Source organism: Monodon monoceros, unplaced genomic scaffold, assembly GCF_005190385.1.
Source record: "Monodon monoceros isolate NGI ecotype Baffin Bay Population unplaced genomic scaffold, NGI_Narwhal_1 Super_Scaffold_10, whole genome shotgun sequence".
Classification (NCBI taxonomy): Eukaryota; Metazoa; Chordata; class Mammalia; order Artiodactyla; family Monodontidae; genus Monodon; species Monodon monoceros.
Genome location: NW_021703766.1, coordinates 7614680 through 7638215, shown reverse-complemented (window position 1 = coordinate 7638215; position 23536 = coordinate 7614680). Strand labels below are relative to the sequence as shown.

The following is a 23536-nucleotide window of genomic DNA, read 5'->3' as shown; positions in this document are numbered from 1 at the left end:
GAAGACATGGAAACAACCTCAATGTCCATCGACAGAGGAATGGATAAAGAAGATGTGGTACATGTATACAATGGAACATTACTCAGCCATAAAAACGAATGAAATAATGCCATTTGCAGCAACATGGATGTAACGAGAGATTATCAAACTAAGTGAAGTAAGTCAGACAGAGAAAGACAAATACCATATGATATCACTTATATGGGGAATCTAAAATATGACACAAATGAACGTATCTATGAAACAGAAACAGAATCATGGACATAGAGAAGAGACTGGTAGTTGCCAAGGGGGAAGGGGTTGGGGGAGGGATAGAGTGGGAAAGCTGGGTGAGCAGATGTAAGCTTTTATCCAATATATAGAATGGATAAACAACAAGGTCCTACTGTATAGCACAGAGAACTATATTCAATATTCTAGGATAAACCATATGGAAAAGAATATTAAATAAAAAGAATGTATATACGTGTATAACTGAATCACTTTGCTGTACAGCAGAAATTAACACAACATTGTAAATCAACTATACTTCAATTTAAAAAAGAGAGTGACGAGTGCCAACAGCTGTTCTAAACATTTTGTATATAGATAAAATCTCATAAAATTTACATATGTACATAATCTCATTCATATATCTTTCCTATATGTGTATAAATCTTATTTATATAAAACCTCACATACATATACACATATGTAAATAACATTAAACCATTAAATAGTAACTATCTCTCAACTGTTCCAAAAATTACACATAATGACACTTTAGATAATCTCATCTGTGTGAATCTTGCATATATAAAATCTTACATATATAGGAAAATCTCATTTAATCATTAAAAAGGCTGTATGCCAACTCTTTTAAATATTATATATAATCTAATTTTATATATTACTGTCTTTTACATATTTAAGTAAATCTCATATATATCTCATATATACATCAGTCACGTGTGTGTGTGTGCATGCACACACGTGTAAATCTCATTTAATCATTTAAAAACTCCTTAGGAGGCAGGCACGGTTGTAATCCCCAAAGGCTGAGCGAGCTCAAACACCCCGTGCATGTGATACCAGGACTCAGCTGAGCTCCTGGCACCTCCACTCAGACCTGCTCCCCCAAGCCCTGGAGCGGTCCCTGCCTCAATTTGGGGGCAATTCCACCTTTTCAGCTGCTCAGGCCCCAAATCCCAGGATCACCCTTGACTCAGTTCTCTCTCTCTTAGTCTGCCTTCAAAATACACTCAGGACTTCACTCCTTCTCATTACCTCAACTGCCCCATCCCTGAGTCAAGCCTTCGTCAAAGGCAGATGGTCAATTACAAGAGTCTCCTGTGGGTTCCCCTTGCCCTCAGCCCCCTTTTGCCCATAGTCACAGAGCGAAATCTTAAAGCGCAAGTCAGTCCCAGCCACGCCTTCCCACACCCTCCCACCTCCCTTTCATCTGAAGTCAAAGGAGAATGAGGCTTTAGCGATTTATATGTGCCCCCTAAAACTTAGGGGACACAGCAGATTGGCATCTGACTCATGCCTGAGAAATTCAGCGAATAAGAGGCCAACTAGTTGACTAGTTATAGTACACCAGTGAGGCAGAAGCTCCTGTCTGGAAGTTAGCTTGCACGCCCTGATCTGTGTGGACAGAGGTTGCATGAATGCTCCCCTGAGCCACACGGTGTCCGGGAGTGGCAAAGGGCTGGCATGGGGATCATCTTACCCTAAAGGGACAAACAGACCTCAACTGACGAAGCTGGCAGGGGACCACCGGACTCCTAGGGACTGAAAAGGGAGTGGTGGGCTGATGATATAGAGTTTACTTGGCAGTTATAAGAGACTGGCCACCATCAACTGAAGAGGTCACCGAGAAACCCATACGAGTTCCCTGAGAGTCTATGAGGCCCAGAGGAGGAAAGCCCCCATGTGACAACAGCACCATTTGGTCCTTATAAAATCTTTCCAGTTCTCCCTAATCCAACCAGAAAAAGAAATGAGAGTCAGCAGGAATGAGTGAAGTCTTGAATGAAGTTGGAAGCACTGATGCTTAAATGGAACATGGCCATCTTCGACTACTGAATTGATACTGTGTTTGCGACTTTATATTATTTATTGGAAAGGTCCTACAGCCTACCTGTGCTGTCATCTAGGGTGCGGTCAGGACTATTCCGTTAAGTCGACTTAAAGGGACAGTGAGAGACAAAATAAAGTTGCTTCTGGGATTATACTCCATTACTGCTTATTCAATATATTGGTGAGTCATTTAATTGTTGATGTGTCTAACCAGATGGGAGCCTCAGCCCACTTCCTCTCACGATTGGGCAAGGGCTTCTTTCAGTATCATATCACATCAGTGTTAGCCTGTGACAGACAGTTAAAGGAAGAAGGGTTTGCCTTATAGATGCTACACTCTGAAACATCTGAAGGGCCTCGTCCAGTCTCCTAGAAGGACCAGAAGCAGTCAGGAGCAAAGGACTTCCCAGGTTTGACCTTGACTACTTGGGATGGAGTCAGGACCTCAGAGAAAGGGTAAACAGGCACACAAGACGACAATGATGACACCAAGAACAAGAGAAAGGGAAAGGAAAGGGGACCAGCACAGGGAAGATCCTGGGCTCCAGCCAAGGCTGGCGGGCCCACACCGACAGAAAGGGGACCCGAAAGAAGATTAACAATTAACGCTGCACAGTCTTCTAGACTTTGCAGGTGTTCACGATTGTGTAAAGTGTTCTCTCTGGTACTGCGCCGTGATCACTCTGAGAATCACAGCAGGATTACGTGCCTTTCTCACATTCTTGGACCCCAAGCTTCTGTAAAACGGGGACTGTCTGAGTCATCTGTGCCTTTCAGCACCTGTGCAGCCCGCGAGAGAGCAGGGGACTCAATACTGCTGCTGGATGGACGGACAGGCAGATGTGACCTTGTGCAAATCCCTTTCCCAGAATTCCCTGCTGCCACGAGCCCCCGAAAGTCTCCTTCCTCCTATTTCCTGCAGCCTCCACGTCGTCTCCGGAGCCAGGCATCCTCAGCAGTGTGTCTTTCCTAAGAGCCACATTGTGATGACCGAGGCAACGAGAAAGGATTCTGCATAATTCCTCAGTGACAAATACGGTCGTTAGCCACGTGCGGCCACTGGGATTGTACAAAACCAAGCTCTGTGGAGGCTTATCTCGAGTGAGGAGGGGTCCCTATGCAAAGAAACATTCCAGGTATACCAGGGAAGGGGTGAATGAGCCTATCAACCTTCTGAAAAACAGTACCAGTGCCCTCCCAATCAACCACCAGCCTGAATAACTCGAAGCCTCAAGGCCGATGTGGGTGAGGGCATCTCTGCTCCCCAGGAAACCAGACACAACTTAGAAGCCTCAGATGTCGCAACCCCCTGGAGGCCCCAGAAACTTCTCTGTTCAGAAACCACGGAACCTGTTTGTGAACCTTATGTGCAGGCTAACGAAGGGAGAACACAAGCAAACGCAGACGGAGTTTCAACCTTTTTATTCAAAGCAGCTTCTCACAATGTATAAATACTGCATATTGGCACACGTGAAAAATACAACTTCTAAGGCACCCAGAAATGTGTTCATACACGTTACAGGACCATTCACAAAGAGAGTGTACAATTTGCTCTAGACGGTCAGCATTTGATAAATCAGAAGGTTATTATCCCTCCGTACTGCACCCAGTCTCAGGGAATATTTACAGCATGGTGAGAAAGGGGCAGCTGTACCTGCTTTAGCAGTCTATGAATTACTCATACTTACAGATACTCAGAACTAGTTAAAGACTCTCCCATGATAACCTGGCGAAAGAAAATGAGTAGCCTAATTTGCAAAGGTCTCCTTGGATTTTGGTGTGTGTGCTATATCCATGATCAAATCGGAACACTCCCAGGGTAGGCTGGATACTTTTTTGGTAGCCTGCTTCAATTATCAGAGGTTTGGTAATAAGCCTTACCACTAGAATCCCGCTTCTTCAGTATCAATCATTTCTCAACCGGTTAATGGATGAACGATTTCATCATGGATGAAGATGGAGCATTACCTAGTGTGAGAAGTGAAGAAAATTCTTCTCGGGCTAAACAGGAAGTGGAATGGGTTGATGGAGAACAAAAAGGAGGTGGAAATCTAGCAACTGCAGGATCTCAGTGCTCAGTGTAGACACATCTGAAGAACTCACGCTGGAGGTTTCTATTCAGATGGAGCAGTCCACACTGCTCAGATAACCTGAAGAATGCCAGCCCCCCGCTCCTTATGGTACCGGTATGGATAAAGGCTGGGACTACACAGCAGAAACACCAACCTGAGACAGTGCATTTCAATCCGAGAAGCTCATCTGTCAGAGCCTTCTCAAGGTGACGACAAATCCTTCTGTAGGGCCAGCCAGGGGGAGCATGAGGTCAGCGGATGGGAGCAGATTCTCTGTGCCATAAAGCATGTACGTCTCTGCCTAGATGTGCCCACAATCTATGAAACTCGTACTCTGCTGGAATAATGGAATTCTTTGGTCCTTGGTTTTATGAAAGGCAATATTTTCACAATCCTGTCAGCATGGACATCAGCAAATGACTTCAAGCTGGGACGAACGGCACAGGGACACATTAAATACTAGATGGAAAACTCCACACCCTCCAAACTTCCCAGAGTCGCCTTAAGGAGCACCAGCGTGAGGCCAGGTGTTGGGCCAATGAGGCGTGGTCAACCCACAGAGATGCCAGAGCTGAAGCTGAAAACTAGATGTCAGTTTCTCTGATTGACGCACACACTGCAAATATTTGAAGCAAATCTCCATCCTAATGGGAGATAAGTTGACTTTATGAACACTTATTTGAGATGAACCAAATAACTTGACTTTAGCTATTCTATGGCCCTGGTCTCAAGATCATCTTTAAAGCCTTGGTAAGGAGAACCAGTAGGTAAGCAGGGCCAACTGAAAAGAATCATAATTTTAAAAAAAAGAAATTTAAGTTCCAAAGTTTAGTTGGTTTTTATCAGATCCCAGACACAGTGGACACACTGCCAGTGAGCTCCATGACTTACACGCCATTCAAACAGCCACGGGTAGACTGGCTCAGCTGATGTGTACGTTGTGCATCTAGTTTGCCTGTGCCCTGCTAAACTCAGGTTCAGTATGGCTTAACGCACCTACTTCACTGATAAGACACTCAGGACATGTGGGAATGCGGATTATGTAACTGAAAGCGACTTCAGATTGTCTACACAGTAAGACTCACATGTAAACTTTGTTAACATCTCTCAAGGAGTGCTGACCACAGCCAGACTGGACATTTCCAGGTCACCTGCAAGGAGCCTGGAGTCAACCACCAAGGTCAGGAGCAGAAAATGCCATTGGTTCAAAACAAATGATGGACCAGTAGCCCTCCCTGTGACCACATCTACACCATGTGACTAGCATGAAGGTGGCTCCAGAACACCTGTCCGTGGTCCCTTCGTGTGGCCAAAGACAATCACCAAGGTGTCTATCTGGGCCCTGCCGCCATCAACTCAACCAAACTCTCCAGATTAGCCATGGCGTACAGACTGCACAGAGTCCATCCACGTGGCTTACGCTACTTGGAAGAAACAACCCGTATTACCTTTTTTTTTTTTTTTTTTTGCAACAAGCTTAAGGCTCTGTTCACAAACTCCATCAACTGGCACACAGTGAGAATTTATGGAGAGATCTTCAACTACATATGTAGTTGCAAAGGTTGGAAAATCTACTGATCCTAATGGTAAGGCTTATTCACAAATTCAATACATTTTCAAATTATACTTCAAACTCACTTACTTTGAGAAAAGGAAAATTAACCGGCTCTCTTACAATTTAAGAACACTAGATTCTAATGGAAAACAAAAAACAAAAAACCATTGGCACCAAACCAGAATGCTATTTTTTTGAAAGAACAAGTGATATTAATGGAAAAGATTGCCTAAAACGCATATCCTAACTTATCACAGAAATATAAAAGTTTATATTCTGAAAATATATATTGTATTAAAGTCTGTAAGCATTTCAACCAAAATTTGCAGAAATAACTAAGCAACACTTATCTACAACAAAAATATACATGCAAGACAACCCCCAAATGGTTTCCGTTAAATATCTACAAAGGCAAAGTGTAGATTTTTAAAGATTATACAAAACCATTTACAGAGAATAAAATAAAATACTTAAGAAATCTCATTTAGAGTCTTAAATACTGTGTATATTAGTGAGGATGTCTAAACTAATATATACAACAGATCTAAGTATCTGAATACAGAAACACAGAAGAGAAGCAATTCTGCATTTTAAATATTCACTTAGGAAGATCTGAAGATGTTTCTACCTGTTTCTCTTTGTTAAAAAAATTTCCACAAAAACTAGATTGGAAAATTACATGAATGTGACTAAAATTTCAAATTAAAAAAAGTTTACAAAATTTTTTAAACCAACAATTAATAATGGGAAATGCAATTCAGCATCCAATCAAGGCTATCTTTTAAATGTGGATATCTGGAGATACAGTTGCACTGATCGAAGTCTACTGTGATTATCATTTTTCCATCCTCATACTAAACTTCATATGGGAAAAACATATTTTCATGCTTCAGAGAGAACATCTCCTAGTTTACTTTATACCAAACAAGAATAACATTTAAAATCAATTCTCTACTATTTTCTCAGAGTTATCCACTTTCATTCCAAGAGGGTCACTTTTGATGGTTTTCACCCACAGACATTATTTCAAAGCAGGGAGGGACATATGGGTATATCTACCTTAGGCTGAGGCTTCCAAATGGTGAGGAACTCTGATCCTCTTAGCAAAGTTCTCCAAAAAGTCCTCCTGGAACAAGGCTGTTAACATAAATGTTCCACTGCAAGATGCTGGATGCTAATCGCCAGGGGTTGGAGAAGAGGAGAGTTCTAACGCATGGCTAACAGGATGGCAAGGAGTGGATTGTCCAGAAGGCTGCTTGACTAAAGAAGTACCCTCATCTTCCCACCACAGCTCTTCTTCCAACCCCAAAGGTAATTCTGGGATGGGGCTACCAAGACCAAGCATGATTCCTCCAAGAACCTGCCCAGGCTCTGGGATGTGACCGCCTGGGTGGGGAGGGGGCAAAGCAGAGTAGAGAGAAGGGAGAAAGGATCCTATGGGTGGAGAGAAGGTCCTGGGGTAGAAGACAAAAAGTGGGCCTTGTCTCAAGAGAGCTATGAGGTTAAACCCTGACACAACAACAGGTCTGGCAAATTCCAACCCAGGTCGATCAGCTGGAAGTTTCCTGGATCTCATCTATACATTATCAAAACAACTAACCAGAAAGTGAAAAATTCAGTGGTTTGGTCTACCCTGTAGCAAAGAGATGTAACTGAGTTTTGCCCAATATGTGGAACATCCTTCTAGAACTGACTGTATGGAAACAACCGAAACACAGACTGTCTTGTAAAACACCTCCTGTTATACACGAAACCTACAGGTTAACACCAGGCATTCCATCTTAGTGATGGTTTCACATTCCTACCTCATCATCAGAGATCCTTGAGGTGTTTAGAAGTTTAGATTTGATGATCCAAAGCTATGTTTTAGTTCAAAGCTAAAACACTTCTGGTTTTTTCAGCAGGGAACAAAGATGGGCACTGAGCAAAAGGAATTTCCAAACATCCTCTTCCATTCCAACGAGAATCCTAACACTGCTTCTAGAGACGTTGAACGTGGCTGCCCCTAGAAGGTAAAAAGAAAACGAAGTGCTCTTTCTTTAGATGACTTAGTGATGGCTGAGAAGTTATCTGTCAAGGGTGAGGTCGTCTAGGGCCTTTGGTCTCAAAGGAAAAGACAAACCCAAATTGAGATGTGACAACAGGTATTTGGGCAAAAGCAGGTGTTTCCCTGTAGAAACTCCCCATCGTCTAGGTCTGCAGTTCCTACAGGAACCCCCATGGAGCAAGGGGAGGGTACACAGGACTTCAGCCCCATCTTCCTCTGGCTGGATTCAGCCAGGGTGGCTGCCCCCCAGCCGAAGCGAGAAGAAAGTGAGACATGTCCTCTTCCCTGAGCCTCGAGAAGTCATGGGGAAACTCAGAAGGAGAGAGGCTTTCAACAGAGGGAACCAAGACCATCTGGAGGACGGAGAATCCAGGTAAACTCAGGTTCACTGTTTAAAGGCCTATGTCTCTAGTTCTGCTATAGACAGTCCACCTGTTCTCCGAAACACAAAGCTCAGGGCCATGAGTCCTCTCCACCTGCCCAGTCTAGTGCATCCAGCTGCCTTCAGGGGAGGGAAGAGGACCAGAAAGGGAGAGAGAACTGTAACAATGACCCTCCCTCCCCTCAGCTGGCCTCACCTCCCCCAGCTGTGCCTAACTCTCACTGCTCAACTTTCTCTGCGGAAGGGTCGAGAGGGGCTGGTGACTAACAGAGGGTACTAGTAGGAGACGGGTGAGCAGAGGTCCTTGAGGACACCTGGGGGGGGGGATTGTGATGGAAATGGAAAAACCCCGCCACTCTGGGAACCTAACTTTCTCTGGTGCTTGACCCTCATACAGAACATGGTCCTGTCACTTCTCTGCTTGAACTCTGATGTTTACGTTCTCCTCTCCAACCAAAACCAAAACCCCAAACCAAAACCCCTCCTTCGCCACAGCTGACCCAGGGACTTTGGGCTGATGGTCTGCATACAAATGCTGGAGCCCCCCTGCGGCCCACGCGCCCTGGGACAGGAGGCCTCATCCCTGGTTACTGCTCCATTACTGGACCATTCAGGCGGGAAGCCCCATTTATCTCCTTAAAGGGAGCAGAGTGAAGAGAAAACTCTTCCATGATTTCTCCTAAGAGCAAGTATTCAATTGTCATAGAACTGTTTCACACGCAGGAAATCTGGGGCAGAGCTATTCCTTTTATTCACAGAAATCCCGTTTTCATCTCTCTGAATTTTATTTCTACATGGTTCACTGCTAGAATGCACCAAATGGCATGAACCTTGTATGGGATTTGGTCCAGGGCAGTATGAAAATAATATCTGTGTGAACAACAGATATCATAATATATAAACAAAAATAAATAAATTAAATAAGTCGGGTGAAAAAAAACCATTTTCCTAGTAGTTATGTGTTTGCAAAACTAGCTTTACATATAATACACATAAATTATCAGAATTTCCACTTACATTGTTTTAAAAATATATATTTAACAAAATGCTCCTAAATGTACAATATCTGGGTTTGTAAATCACTCAATTGGGTTTTAAGACCAAGCCCTAGAAGTCACGCAGATTTGCATCAGAGAGGAGACTGAGGCTGGATCTACACAATCGTTCTGCTCATGGGTCTAGAAATTCCCTAAGATTGGTCGTCCCCTGTCACTGGATCTGTACTTAACCAGACAGAGCCATGGCAGCCAAGTTTCCAAATCAGAGGCACTGTGTAGACACAGCCTGAGTCAGAGGATGGGGAAATGGGTCTTCCCCTTCCTGGACCAGGATGGTGCATTTCAGCAAGTGGGGAGAGGACAAGGGCACCTGGCAGAGGACTGGGAAGATACAGCCCTCGATAGCTCTCCAGCCAGTTGGGGTGGGGACACAGGGGAGGCCAAGTATGCTGCGTTTCCCATCGTTACACAAAACCAAACCAATGAGGAGCAACCAAAGGACACGAGGAAATGGACACGACCCTAGGTATAGCGAGACACCTTGACAGACTCCTTGGCCGGGAATACACTGTGCTCTGATTTCTGAAACACAGGACAGAGCTGGAAGTCACCTGCCCTTGAGCACTGGGCCCTCAGACTTCATAAATTTTGTCCTGCAGGTAGCTGAACAGGGAATCCAGGCCTTTGGAGGAACCCCAGAGCTGTTTGAGCATGAGGCATTCTTTCTCGTTCACATCTTCAAGCACTGACTTCAGGAAGCTCCGGACGAGGCATTTCGACTCCTCCAGCACCTGGAGGGAAACACACAAGCCTCATTAGGCTGGCGCCAGGGACTCTGCTCCAGAAGGATGTACTTAACCTCCTCATGTCCAAAGCCAGAGGAGGTTGCCTCCTCTGGTCCGGGGCTTCCCAGGCCTCTGCCCTTGGCAACGGCCAGGAATGGATTGCAGGCATGCTGAGACGTTGAGCCCTCAGACCTTGGGATGGCTGAGTGGGACCCGCATTAACCTCAACTGCAGGAGTGACACTGACATATACTCAGAGTCACTTTCTATGGATGTCATGAAAAAGTTTGGGAAATACTGCTTTCACCTCCCCATGCTACCTAACTTAAGAATGGCTGGGATCACAGAGTAAGATAATGAAATGAACTAATGGTTGTCAAAGTATCCATGGGACCCACCCTGACAGCAATGCCCCTTGGTCAGGCTTAGTAGTTAAGAGTAGTAGTAATAAAAGTAGCAATCATTGTAATAGTAATAACAATTGCAGTAATTGTAGCAATGAGCAATAATAGTGGTAACAATAGTAACGCTATAGTATTATAGCGATAACAGTAATGTTAGTGGTAGTAATAATGGCAACAACACCATAGTATTATAGCAACAATAACAGTAATGCCAGTGGTCGTAATACTACTACAGTATTATAGTAGTGATAATGGCTGATATTAGTAATATAGTAGCAATCACGGTAATAATAGTAATAAATCATAAACATGAGTAAGAACAATGGTAGCAAGCATAGTGATTAGAATAACAATGCCACTACCACCGTTAGCTGACCAGCTCTACGATAGGCACTTCTGCATTCTTTTATTTCTTCCTCAAGTTAACTGCACAACTAGGTAGCCATCTCCGCATTACAGATGAAAGACGTGAGCTCAGGAAGTGAAGGTGCCCCGAGCCGCCTGATGGGTGTGCCCTGCCAACGCCTGGCTGATTCTGCAGGCTCCACGCTGCCTCGGTCTGGCAGAGGCATAGCCGGAAGCCGGGCGTCCGAGCATCCTTCCGCTGGCCTCCACCACCCTCTGTGGACCTGGAGGCTCTGGTCCTCAGTCTCACAAAGCGCTTTCCAACAGAAAAAAGCAAGACAAGAGCTCCCTTGCTCAAGCAGGCTGGAAAGGGGCAGTGATCTCCCTCAGCTTGGGCTGGAGGCGAATGGATGGTAAGAAAGGGCTGGCAGACCAAGGGTGCCTCTTTCCTTCCAAGAATTGCTCTCCTGGGGTCGTGGGGTAGATTCCCATCTCAGGTGAATCACCCCAAAGCTCCTGAATTCATACCTGTGGGTGGGAGAGGTTTCCTCGCAGTATTTCTTCAAAAGCCGGTTTCATCTGAGCACCTCCACTGCCCAGAGACCAAACTCCTCAGTGGAGCCTTGGGGCCTTTCTCCTCCCTGCCTTTTCAGTCTTATCATCCCTCAGCTAGCCCCTGCACCTGCTCACACCACCAGGAGCCGCTGCTTAGACTCCACGCAGGGTTTTGGACTTTTGTGGCCTCACTCACACCGTTTGCTCCGCTGAGAACTTCCACCCACCTCTCTGTGCAGCTGCCCCTATGTCACCAATCATCCCCGTTTGCCCAGGCTCACGGGGTTTCCTGGGACTCGAGATTTTTGGTGCTAAAACCAGGAGAGTCTCAGGCAAAGTGGGACAAGTTGGTCATCAGAATCATCAGGAAGATTAAAAGAGAATTCACATAAAGGGATAAGCAAAGTGCTTGACCCAACAAGGCTGGACCATCCCCACCCTGCCACTGTCACTGGGACCAACAGGCTTCCGGGGGGCAGAGCTGACACACAGTATGTGCCCAGTAAAGGCTGATGAGCCATATCAAGAGGGGAGTGGCAGCTGGGTGCAGCCTCGGGGTAGACAGGGAGAAGGACAGGGGTGGCCACGGGTCAGCCCCACAATCCAGCCCAGCACCCCTGTGATGCTGAAGCACACAAAGCGTCCGGGCCTGCTGCTCCCAAAGCACCTTCCTCGTTTCCCACTCGGCCCTTTCTCCACCTTCAACAGGATATTTCCATACAGCGCTCAGAGAGACTTTGATGAGATAAAATCGACACAATTAAAACCCGGTGTCTCCACGGAGGTGTTATTTATCTGTTTTTCAAGGTGTCTTCAGAGTCGAACCGGTTACATGTGCCAAGCACTGGACAGGCAGGAGAAATGAGGTACCAGGACAGCGGAAACCACTTTTTCTCATCTCTCAACTGGCTTCACACCCTCTGTCCTTATTCGTCTTTGCTTCTCATTTCTTTGAAAACCATACATGATTTGTATTTTCGTGCATGTTTAGGACTTTCTTTAAAGGCAACCCTTCTACCCCAGGGTATAAATCTCTTCTGTGAGGTTTTCACACTAGAGCTGATGGGGAATATCTAACAGTGCTGACCACCTCCCTCTGGATTTAAGCTCTCAGCACCGAGATGCGGCATCTGTTAAATCACATACTCCCTGCGTGACCTTTGGCAAGTCGGTCACTCCCTTCCGGCCTCGTTGCCCTCACCTGTAAAATGGGTCTACTGCAAGGACAGGGCACAGAGACTCGGGAACTCACCACCGCGCTGCAGGAGGCCATCTCCTTGACCCGCAGCATGACCTCCTGGCTGAACGTGGTTGGCCAGAAGACCTGTGACACCAGGCCTCTGCTGCATGCCTCCTGGGCGGTGAGCTTCCGCCCGCAGAAGAGCATCTCGTTGGCCTGAGAAAGCAAAGGCAGGAGAAGGCTGAGAGCTGGCACGCCTCCAAGCCTGCTCGCGAGCCCGCCTGCTGTGCGCAACTGTCCCGGCTCCCAGAGGCAGCATCCTTAACTGGGGGCCAAAGATGCTCTGGGGGCTGCTTGCACACGCCTGTGTCTACGTGCGTCTTTCTGCACAGAGGGCCCACAGCTTTCACTGAATTCCCCTAAGAAGCCATGTCCCTGCAGGGGCTCCGCCTTCAATACTCACTTCACCCCCGCCCCCGTCTGGTGGCAGGGCTGCAGGAGGAGACGTGTGTCGGGCTGGGAACAGTTCACAGCTGATACCCCTTCCTCAGTGACTGATTCAGGGATGAGCAGATGAGCCACCCGAGATATTAAAGCTGTCTGTGAGGTCTCCAAGCTGGAGAGGATGGGGAAGACACTTCCTCCCTCTCTCGTGGCTTAAGTCACTGAGCCCAGGGCCACCCACTGCTGTGGAGAGGGACGGGCTGCCAAGACAGCAGGGATGGAGAACAAGAGCCCTGCCGGCACTGGGATTCCTGGGCGTGACACCCCCAAAGGAGGCTCTACTGCTGGACGGCAACATTTAACGGCAACCGTTAAATTCCTTTCTTCCCCTCTTTAAGCCAGTTAAAGTGTTTCCATCACCGGCAGCCAGAAAGGTCCCAAGTAAGACCATAATCCCAACGCAGAGAGGCGCACCCCTCCCAGTGACCCGGGGCTGTGCATAGGCAGTGCCCAGGTACGAAGGGCAGAAACACCTCCTGCGTCCTGCCGTGTCCTCTGCGCCCCACCCCCCAGAGAACTTCCCCTGACTTTGAAGTGTGCAGCTGTTGTACACGGTCTGGGAAAAGCAACGTGGGAAAGGTCCTGGGCACAGACAGAGCCCAGCGCAGTCACCCACTGACACCAACAAATGACTCTCCCGCTGATAATTAGGGCAAGATGGTCACGGTCCCTCCCCCACCGCCTTCACACAGCAGACAACCCAATCCCTTCCCTGACTGCTGTCCACCTGCCTCCCCTGTCCCTCCCTTCCCGGCCCTGCAGGCTTAGCCGCTCTCAGATGGATGTTGAAATGTCAAGCTCTCCCAGCCTCTGGATCTGTGCACATGCCTCCCCTTTTGTTCTGGTTGTCACTGGAGGGTCATGATGACCCAAGGGACAATCTTTCACGCCCGAGGAGCAAAATTTGTCAGGTCGGTAATAAGCCTGTGGATGCATTCGGCTGGACGTTTGAAGACAAATACGTGTCATTGAACGTATTCAGAAACACCGTCTCAGGAAGGAGGAATGCGAGGAAGGAACCCAATAGAAGGAGCCCACCAGGACGCAGTCGGGGGAGAACACGTCTCAATCAGCAACATCCTTGGAGTTTCAGAAATGATTGAAATAAAAGAAAGCGATAAGGCTGTACAAGGTTAACATTTTTGTGACCACGAAGGAACCGGGCAGAGCACAGGGGCCGAGATCGAAAGGGAAAGTGCCTGCTTTCGGGGCTCCCTGGCTGCCCCACCTTCCTACCACTGCTGAGATGGAAGCCGCGGAAAGCAGCCCCAGCTCCAGAGTCCGAATGGCCTTGCAATCCACCTGTCGGGCCTGCTGCTAGACACCGGCTGGCAGCAACTCTGGGAAGGCAGAGGAAGCTGAGACGGCCCCCAGATTCCACAGGCCAGGAGCACCCCCGGGACTCGACCCACATGAAGGGCTGTATCCTAAACCCAGGACAGAGGAGGGGTGCTGTGGGACCCAAAACCCATGGGTCACAGGGAAGGACCCGCCACAGAGAGGAGGCTTACCAGTGCGACACCCAGGATCTGGGGGAAGGTATAGGAGGAACAGCCGGCGGGCGTGAGGCGGATGGTGGCGTAGGGGGTCTGAAACCAGGCTTTCTCGCTGGCCCACACGATGTCGCAGAGGGGCAGGATGGAGGCTCCCAGGCCTAGCGCGGGCCCATTGATCGCCACCACGATGGGCTTCTTAAACTGGATAAAGGCCTTCACAAAGTCCCTGGGGAAGAGAGAAGACCCTCTTTAGCAGGTGAGCAGGCCTGCCGAGACCCACGGACACCCTTGATTCTGTCGAGGTGGAAATAAGTTTCCCCAGGTGCTGGGAAGCACCCACAGATCATGAGGGAAGTGGGTGCTCAGCAGGGGTCTCATTCTCCCAGACACCGAGCCGCAGAGCTGCAGGCACAGGCGTGGCACACTTAGTGGGTGGTACCAGATTTTCAGAGGGAAACTCATGGGGTGATCACGGTTTGCCCAGAGGGCCCCAGGTCATGCCCGTTGTCCCAGCACTGCACCTGGCTACCCTGTCCTTCCACCCCCTAGATATTGACAAAGTGTAAATATCCTTAAGGAAGATCGCTTGAACGTTAAGGTTCTGAACAGAACCAAAAGGAGGGCGTTACAAGGAAGGGTACGTGAACTCAAGGAGAGAAGGAACATTCTAAGGGCACTGGCGAGGGTGGAATTGGTGGCTTTGAGAGGATGAACCTCTTATTATTCGAGGTGCTCCAAGTTTGGTCCAATGGTCACCCTGGGTGATGCTGTAGAGGGCATTCAAGCTTCAGATGGGAGGCACAGGTGGGGATTGATGACATTTAAGAATTCTTTCAGTCCTAGGATTGTCTGATTCTCAGTTACCTAAAGACATGCCAGACTCACCCGGGGTGGATCCAGAATGCTGACAAGGGTCTCTATATTTGGGTGGCTTTGACCAAAACTGGGGAAGGACGCTGGGCTCCCCTGGAGGTGTGAGGCATCTGGCACCATGCCTACGAATTAGGCGATATACTATCTCCCTGCCCTTCTGCGTTGAGCAAGGTTACAGGGTGCATCTTTAATATTAAACAGAGACACCTACAATAAACCTCTACTTCCTTGCCTTAGAACACTTTTCACCTTTCCCTTAGTTGCTGTATTAAGGTCTATAAAACTTTAATATTCATGTGGACACAGAGGAAAGATCCAGGATGTCTAGCAAAGCTTGCATCCCTCATTATTCTCAGGTGGAAGATCGGAAATTAACAAGAACTCACAAAAATAAAATCCAAACTCCTGACCATGACCTTGGTCTGCCTCTGCTTACCTCTCCAGACTTATCTCCTGTCTCTCTCACCCCTGTTCACTGCGCAGGAGCTGCACGGGCCTTCTGAGAGTTCTTGGAAAACACCACTATCACAATTTGCAATTATCCTAATTATTTGCTTCCTTACTTGAATTCTCCTCCCCCTTTAGGAAACTCACAGGTCTGCCTTGGGCACTGCTTGGTCTCCATGCATACTGGAATTAACACTCAGTAAACAATCTCCCAGAATGAGAGCAAAGACTGCAGATGTGTAGCGGTGATGCACGAGCTATTCACCAGACCTGGTTTCCCTTCCCTCTTCTTCCTGAGGCTGCAACTGGAACACGGTCCCCAGGCTCCCTTGCAGTTGGCTGTGGCCCAGTAACCAAGTGCTGGCCGATGGGATGTAAGTGGAAACCAAATACACACTTCCGGGTCTGATGCAAGGAAACCTCCCACCACACAGCCCCCCAAGCCCTCTCATCTTGACAAGCATGGCAGTCTTGGAAGACCTTTGTTGAGCCGCAAGATGGAAGGAGTTTGAGTTCCTGAGTCACCACTTGGAGGATAGTCATGGGCTGATCAGCAACTTCTGTTCTAGGTCCACATACATGTGAAGTAAATTTCTATCACAGCTGAGCTGTTATATACATTTGGGGTTCATTTGTTATAGCAGCTAATACTTAACTAATACAAATGTCGAGCTGATTTATCCCTTCTCAGTTGATACTATTCTCCCCGAATTCTTATCAGAAGATGTGGGTATCACGGTGATATGCTGGGAGCAGATGGAACTGTGAGAAGACGGCTTAATACTCCACTGGGGTAGGGGGCATCTTAGGACCTCCATGTTGTCATGAAAGTACATGCCCAGGCTTGAGACGTCAGATTTCCTGACATCCGTGTGATTCTGTGAGTAGATTCTCTGTGAGGTATCTCAGTCACTGCTGCCCCACTGTGGCTGACCCCAGAAGGATACTGCTACCCAGAGGGAGACCTGGCACCATGGCCTTCTGAGTCCTGGTTTTCCAGTGGCCCATTTCCTGGCTCGACTTTCTAACTTCACGGCTTCAGTCACTGGTTTTAACAAGTGCTTTTTACCAAATGCAATTTGGAGTCTGCAGGAGATGTGGGGCTTCCTTGTAGGGTCCTTGGAACCACAGGGTTTGGGTATTTTTAACAGATGTTCTACTCCTAAATCCCCTCATATGATTCCAGGATCTTGGATCTCAGAGTTGGGAAGGACTTTAGGAGGCACAGAGCCATATGACAAACCCACAGCCAATATCGTCCTCAATGGTGAAAAACTGAAAGCATTTCCACTAATATCAGGAACAAGACAAGGTTGCCCACTCTCACCACTCTTATTCGACATAGTTTTGGAAGTTTTAGCCACAGCAATCAGAGAAGAAAAAGAAATAAAAGGAATCCAAATCGGAAAAGAAGTAAAGCTGTCACTGTTTGCAGATGACGTGATACTATACATAGAGGATCCTAAAGATGCTACCAGAAAACTACTAGAGCTAAGCAATGAATTTGGTAAAGTAGCAGAATACAAAATTAATGCACAGAAATCTCTGGCATTCCTATACACTAATAATGAAAAATCTGAAAATGAAATCAAGAAAACACTCCCATTTACCACTGCAACAAAAAGAATAAAATATCTAGGAATAAACCTACCTAAGGAGACAAAAGACCTGTATGCAGAAAATTATAAGACACTGATGAAAGAAATTAAAGATGATACAAATAGATGGAGAGATATACCATGTTCTTGGATTGGAAGAATCAACATTGTGAAAATGACTCTACTACCCAAAGCAATCTACACATTCAATGCAATCCCTATCAAACTACCACTGGCATTTTTCACAGAAATAGAACAAAAACTTTCACAATGTGTATGAAAAGACCCTGAACAGCCAAAGAAATCTTGAGAACAAAAAATGGAGCTGGAGGAATCAGGCTCCCTGGCTTCAGACTATACTACAAAGCTACAGGAATCAAGACAGTATGGTACTGACACAAAAACAGATAGATCAATGCAACAGGATAGAAAACCCAGAGATAAACCCAAGCACATATGGTCACCTTATCTTTGATAAAGGAGGCAGGAATGTACAGTGGAGAAAGGACAGCCTCTTCAATAAGGGGTGCTGGGAAAACTGGACAGGTACATGTAAAAGTATGAGATTAGAACACTCCCTAACACCATACACAAAAATAAGCTCAAAATGGATTAAAGACCTAAATGTAAGGCCAGAAACTATCAAACTCTTAGAGGAAAACATAAGCAGAATGCTCTATGACATGAATCACAGCAAGATCCTTTTTGACCCACTTCCTAGAAAAATGGAAAAACAAAAATAAACAAATGGGATTTAATGAAACTTAAAGGCTTTTGCACAGCAAAGGAAACCATAAACAAGACAACAAACAAAAGACAACCCTCAGAATGGGAGAAAATATTTGCAAATGAAGCAACTGACAAAGGATTAATCTCCAAAATTTACAAGCAGCTCATGCAGCTCAATAACAAAAAAACAAACAACCCAATCCAAAAATGGGCAGAAGACCTAAATAGACATTTCTCCAAAGAAGATATACAGACTGCCAACAAACACATGAAAGAATGCTCAACATCATTAATCATTAGAGAAATGCAAATCAAAACTACAATGAGATATCATCTCACACCGGTCTGAGTAGCCATCATCAAAAAGTCTAGAAACAATAAATGCTGGAGAGGGTGTGGAGAAAAGGGAACACTCTTGCACTGCTGGTGGGAATGTGAATTGGTACAGCCACTATGGAGAACAGTATGGAGGTTCCTTAAAAAACTACAAATAGAACTACCATATGACCCAGCAATCCCACTACTGGGCATATACCCTGAGAAAACCATAATTCAAAAAGAGTCATGTACCAAAATGTTCATTGCAGCTCTATTTACAATAGCCAGGAGATGGAAACAACCTAAGTGTCCATCGACAGATCAATGGATAAAGAAGATGTGGCACGTATATACAATGGAATATTACTCAGCCATAAAAAGAAATGAAACTGAGTTATTTGTAGTGAGGTGGATGGACCTAGAGTCTGTCATACAGAGTGAAGTAAATCAGAAAGAGAGAGACAAATACCGTATGCTAACACATATATATGGAATCTAAGAAAAAAAAATGTCATGAAGAACCTAGGGGTAAGACAGGAATAAAGACACAGACCTACTAGAGAATGGACTTGAGGACATGGGGAGGGGGAAGGGTAAGCTGGGACGAAGTGAGAGAGTGGCATGGACATATATACACTACCAAACGTAAGGTAGGTAGCTAGTGGGAAGCAGCCGCATAGCACAGGGAGATCGGCTCGGTGCTCTGTGACCGCCTGGAGGGGTGGGATAGGGAGGGTGGGAGGGAGATGAAAGAGGGAGGAGATATGGGAACATATGTATGTGTATAACTGATTCACTTTGTTATAAAGCAGAAACTAACACACCATTGTAAAGCAATTATACTCCAATAAAGATGTTAAAAAAAATAAAAGAGGCATGGAGCCCAGTCTTCCACTTGTGCAGAATCCCCTCCACAGCCTCCCGAGGACGCATCATGGCCTCTGTTGAACATTCTCAATGAAGAGGGTCCATCCCTATAAAGGCGCCTCCCTGCCGAGGCCCTTATGTGGGCCCCTCCGATGCTCCTATTTGCTCTGCTTCACCATCCACACGACAGTTCTTCCAGCATTCACCTGGGCCCTCATGACTTTCCAGAAGCTTCCCCTTCCAGACCCAGAGACTTTCATGCTATTGTTTCCAACCTGAGCTCTGTGCAGAGGCACCAAGGACCCCCGAGGAGGGCTAAGGGGCCCAGGTGTGCTCAGCTCCGACCCTCCACCCCCAAGCTCCCCTGTTTCAGTCCAGCAGCCTCATGAATTCATTTCCTTGATATAAAAATGTGATGCACAGGCCGCTCTCCCCATCCTTTTCCTCTCACCTCAAGCAGTAGATCTCTATCGCGAGGGCCCGCCGGATGTGGGAGCCAGACAACACACAGGATATTGCATTACAGACACTGCCGCTCAGATAGCTGATGCTGGTCTGCGTGGCAGGGCTGCGCTGGGGAGGTGGCTGGCCGTCTTCCCCCCCGCGTCAGAGTCCCTCAGGCTGACACCAGCCCTCGCTTCTCCCTCCCAGGCTGATGTGGCAGAAGGAGCAGGAACTTCGGGGTCTGAAAGACTTGGGGTCAAGTCTCAACACCGCCCCTCACTAGTGGGGAGACCTCGGACAAGTTACCCAGTCTCTGGAGCCTCATTTTACTTCCTGGAAAATGGGAAAGCCAGTGGGGGTGTCCACAAGAATTAAATGTGATGGTCCACCAGAGGCACCAGCACACTGCCTGGCACACAGGCCACTGTTATCACGGTTGGCGCATCGGCTACGGAGGGTGGACACAGCTTTCACTCCATTCTCAGTGGTCTGTAATCTGCTCACCTGGCCTGAAGGAGACTCAGCAAAATTCTGCACACGGGTATTTCTGGATTTCACCTGGAGCACTTGGCAACTGTGACCCCGTTATCCAGTCCCTTTAACCGGAGCCGTACAGTGCAGTCCTCCCACTGCCAAAGTTCAGAGCCAAGGCAGCCGGGACGGGGCCTGTGAGCACCAGGTACACACGGTGACAACCATCCTGGGCCGCCCCCAGAAGCCCACCCCATAGTCAGACCCAGGCTTAGCTAGAACTTGCGGCTGGAAGTAACAGGAGTAACAATGAAAATAATTCTTTACACTTATTCTAAGTACTCATTCGGGCCAGGCACGGGTCAAGCATTGCACACAAGTTATCTGATTCCTCTTTGTCCCAGCAGCCTGCCAGCAGGCCACCACATCCCCTGTGAGGAGTTCAGGTGAGGGCAGCCTCTCATCCAGGATTGGGCGGACAGCTTTGCTTGGATCCTGGATAGAGGCGTCTTCGGAATGAGTCATCTGAGCTCTTCCCACATCTGCCAGTCCATTCAGCGAACATCTGCAGAGGGAACGCAGCTTCCCGGGCCATGTGCACGCATGTTTTCTTTACGAAACTTTGAGGATGGGAAGGGAGCACCGCTGGGGGTACTGTGGCTGCGTGGCCCAGCCGACAGCGTGCGTGTGCCGGGAGAATTGCAAGGGATGCCCGCAGGTGATAAGGTCCTGTGGCCAAAATATGTCTCAGCCATGCCAGATTGTGAACGAAGTTCTTTCACAAGAGACTGCTCAGACAGTAAATACGTTAACTGGAAAATCCGAAGGAATGGGGACAGAACTCATTTATTGACAGAGCCCCTCGCTCACGATGCTGCTCTGGAAAGCTACAGAACAGTCTTTGGGGAAGGCTTCTCTGCACTGTGTTCCTGAAACTTCTGGTGCGCTCAGTCAAGGTGCAGAAGCCTCTTGGTTGGTACGGGGCAGGGGTTCTCAACCCTGTCTTCATATTAGAAACACCGAGGGAACTTTAAAACCCCCACCTCACACACATTAACTCAGAAGCTCCTGGAGGGACAGCCGAGCAGCTGGGTTTTGGAAAAGCTCACTGGGCTGAGAACTGGTGGCCCAGGGGACACCCCCACTCCATCTCCCTGGGTCCCTGCCAGCCCACGAACTAGGAAACTCCGCTTCCTCTGCCGCCTTTCCCTTTGCTCTGCCTAAGAGAAACTCTCCTTCCTGAGGAGATGGCAACTGTCTGAGCTCCACTGGCTGCGTTTCTCCAGAGATGAGGTCATGCGTTCAGCATCTCCTCCAGTTTGAGACTGCAGCTAATGCCACCAGTGAAACTCGTAAACCAGGTGAAGGCTACAGCCACGACTTTGCTCAGGCCACAGAGGTAGGCGCCCCATCTCTGAGAGTCCCATAAATGAGGAGGGACGCTTACGGGGGACCCTGCTGCTCCCCTCACTATGTGACAAAGTGCCTGTGAAAGGACACAGCCGAGTGGAGCAAAGAACAAACCTCCGTGTACACGGCTGGGCTATCTGCACGTGGGCAGCCCGAGAGCAGCCTGAAACCACGACGCCTTTTCTAATAACTGCCTTCAGGTAGCCCACGTCTCTTCCAGCAAGAATTCTGCCACGGGAAGTGCACAGGGGTTTTAGAGCAGAGATTCTAGGGGATGCTTCCCCCTAAAGAGGGACTCGGAACCCCACATATGCAGGCGTCCCTGTGTCACCTCTTGGAGGCTCTGCATCCCCTGGAAGCCTCCCTTGCCTGTGGGAATCAGCTTCCGGGAGACGCTGCCAGAGCCCAGTGAGACTGGAGGCCACAGAAAATCCCTAACATGCGGCCGGAGGCTCCACGACTCCACGCAGAGTAACTGCTCCTTTTCAAGGGACCAGGAGGCATCCCTGAACCGTGGCTTGTCTGAGGACCACATAAGATGCAGCAGTGGGCATATGCGCCCTTCCCGGGATGGAGGACCCGTGACACCCTTGCTGGAAATCATGACCACTTGCTTTTGACAAATGCATAAAGAATGGGGAGATAACTACCCTTCAGTGTCCCAGAGGAGATACTGATCTTTGGGATTGGCTATCACCCCGAGGATCCCACTTTTTGCCCCAAAGGCAATAAGACAGTGGGGGAACATTCCCCACCCCATTGGATCTGCATATACACAGCTCCCCACATCCATCCTTCTCCCCAGGGCTGAGCCATGTCAGCTCCAGGACGCAGGGACCTCCAGAAAAACAAAGATTTCACCATCAGGCAGAGGGTGGGAGTAGTGTGTATAATACTTGGGCATTACCAGACACTGGGCTTAATATGAAGAAATAAAATCTCTTTTTGATCAAAAGAATAAAGTGGGATATAACCTAGAGTGTAAAAGCATCCCTAAGTTTGGCAGGAAAACACTGGATGCCCAATTAGAATCTGAATTTCAGATAAACATCAAATAATTTTTTTAGTATATGTATATCCCACGTACTGCATGGGTTGGGATATACCTGTGCTTTAGAAAATGTTTCATTGTTTGAAATTCAAATTTAACTGAGCAGTCTGTATTTTTTTTATTATTATTAATTTTTTTGGCTGCACCGCGCAGCATGTGGGATCTTAGTTCCCCAACTAGGGATGGAACCCGTGCCCCCAGCCATGGAAGCGTGGAGTCTTAACCACTGGACCGCCAGGGAAGTCCCTGAGCAGCCTGTATTTTTCAGTGGTAAACGTGGCAGCCCGAGGCAGGTCCCCAAGTGTTTGAACATGAGCAGGGCTCACCTGATGGCCTCTGCAATCCGGGTGCTCTCCTTCCTCCGGTCACTGGACAACCGGCCAATTAGGTAGGAGTAATCCAGGCCACTGCAGAACACGCTGCCCACGGCGCTAAGCAGCAGCAGTTTGCTGTCGTCCGTGGCCGCGTTGCAGAGCGCGCGCCGCACCTCCTTCATGATCTGTGGGCAGAGACGGATTTGTGGGGGTGAGTGTCCATTTGTAAGCCAGGGGCCTTCAGACCTATGCCGACCCCTGCGTGCAGAGGCCAGTCAGTCTACTCGGCCTGTGCAGGGAGCCTCCCCTGAACACACGCCACGTCCAGACCAAGCAATGAAACGCCAAACCAGACACCCTGCACCATCCCGGAAGCAGCACAGGGCGCTAAGGAGGTGCCAGTGGGGTCACTGGCTGCAGACTCGGAAGCCTGGCGTGGAGCCATCTAAGCCCTGGTAAATCTCTGCAGATCTTCCTCCAGCATTCGCTTGTTTAGCCCTTTCTGAGGGGTGGGAAAATACTCCTGTGCACAGCCCAGGTGAGGTATGTTAGCCAGCATTAGAAGGCCCGGTTTAATTACACTCTTCCTTACCCTGAACTCCACTAAAATGCTCACGTGGCTCATAGGTG

The 23536-nt window shown here is 47.9% G+C and overlaps 1 protein-coding gene across 1 annotated transcript in view; it reads right to left on the bottom strand.

Annotated features, from left to right (window-relative positions):
- Nucleotides 1-9052: 9052 nt before the first annotated feature.
- CDYL2 (chromodomain Y like 2) overlaps nt 9053-23536 on the bottom strand; it is a 185633-nt gene continuing 171149 nt past the window's right edge. Inside the window, exons 5-8 of the mRNA XM_029205204.1 lie at nt 22919-23091; nt 14400-14610; nt 12457-12600; nt 9053-9906 (exon numbers count right to left, since the gene is read on the bottom strand). Of these exons, the coding sequence (XP_029061037.1) occupies nt 9748-9906; nt 12457-12600; nt 14400-14610; nt 22919-23091 (687 nt within the window). The 3' untranslated portion in view covers nt 9053-9747. The remainder of the gene's footprint in view (nt 9907-12456; nt 12601-14399; nt 14611-22918; nt 23092-23536) is intronic.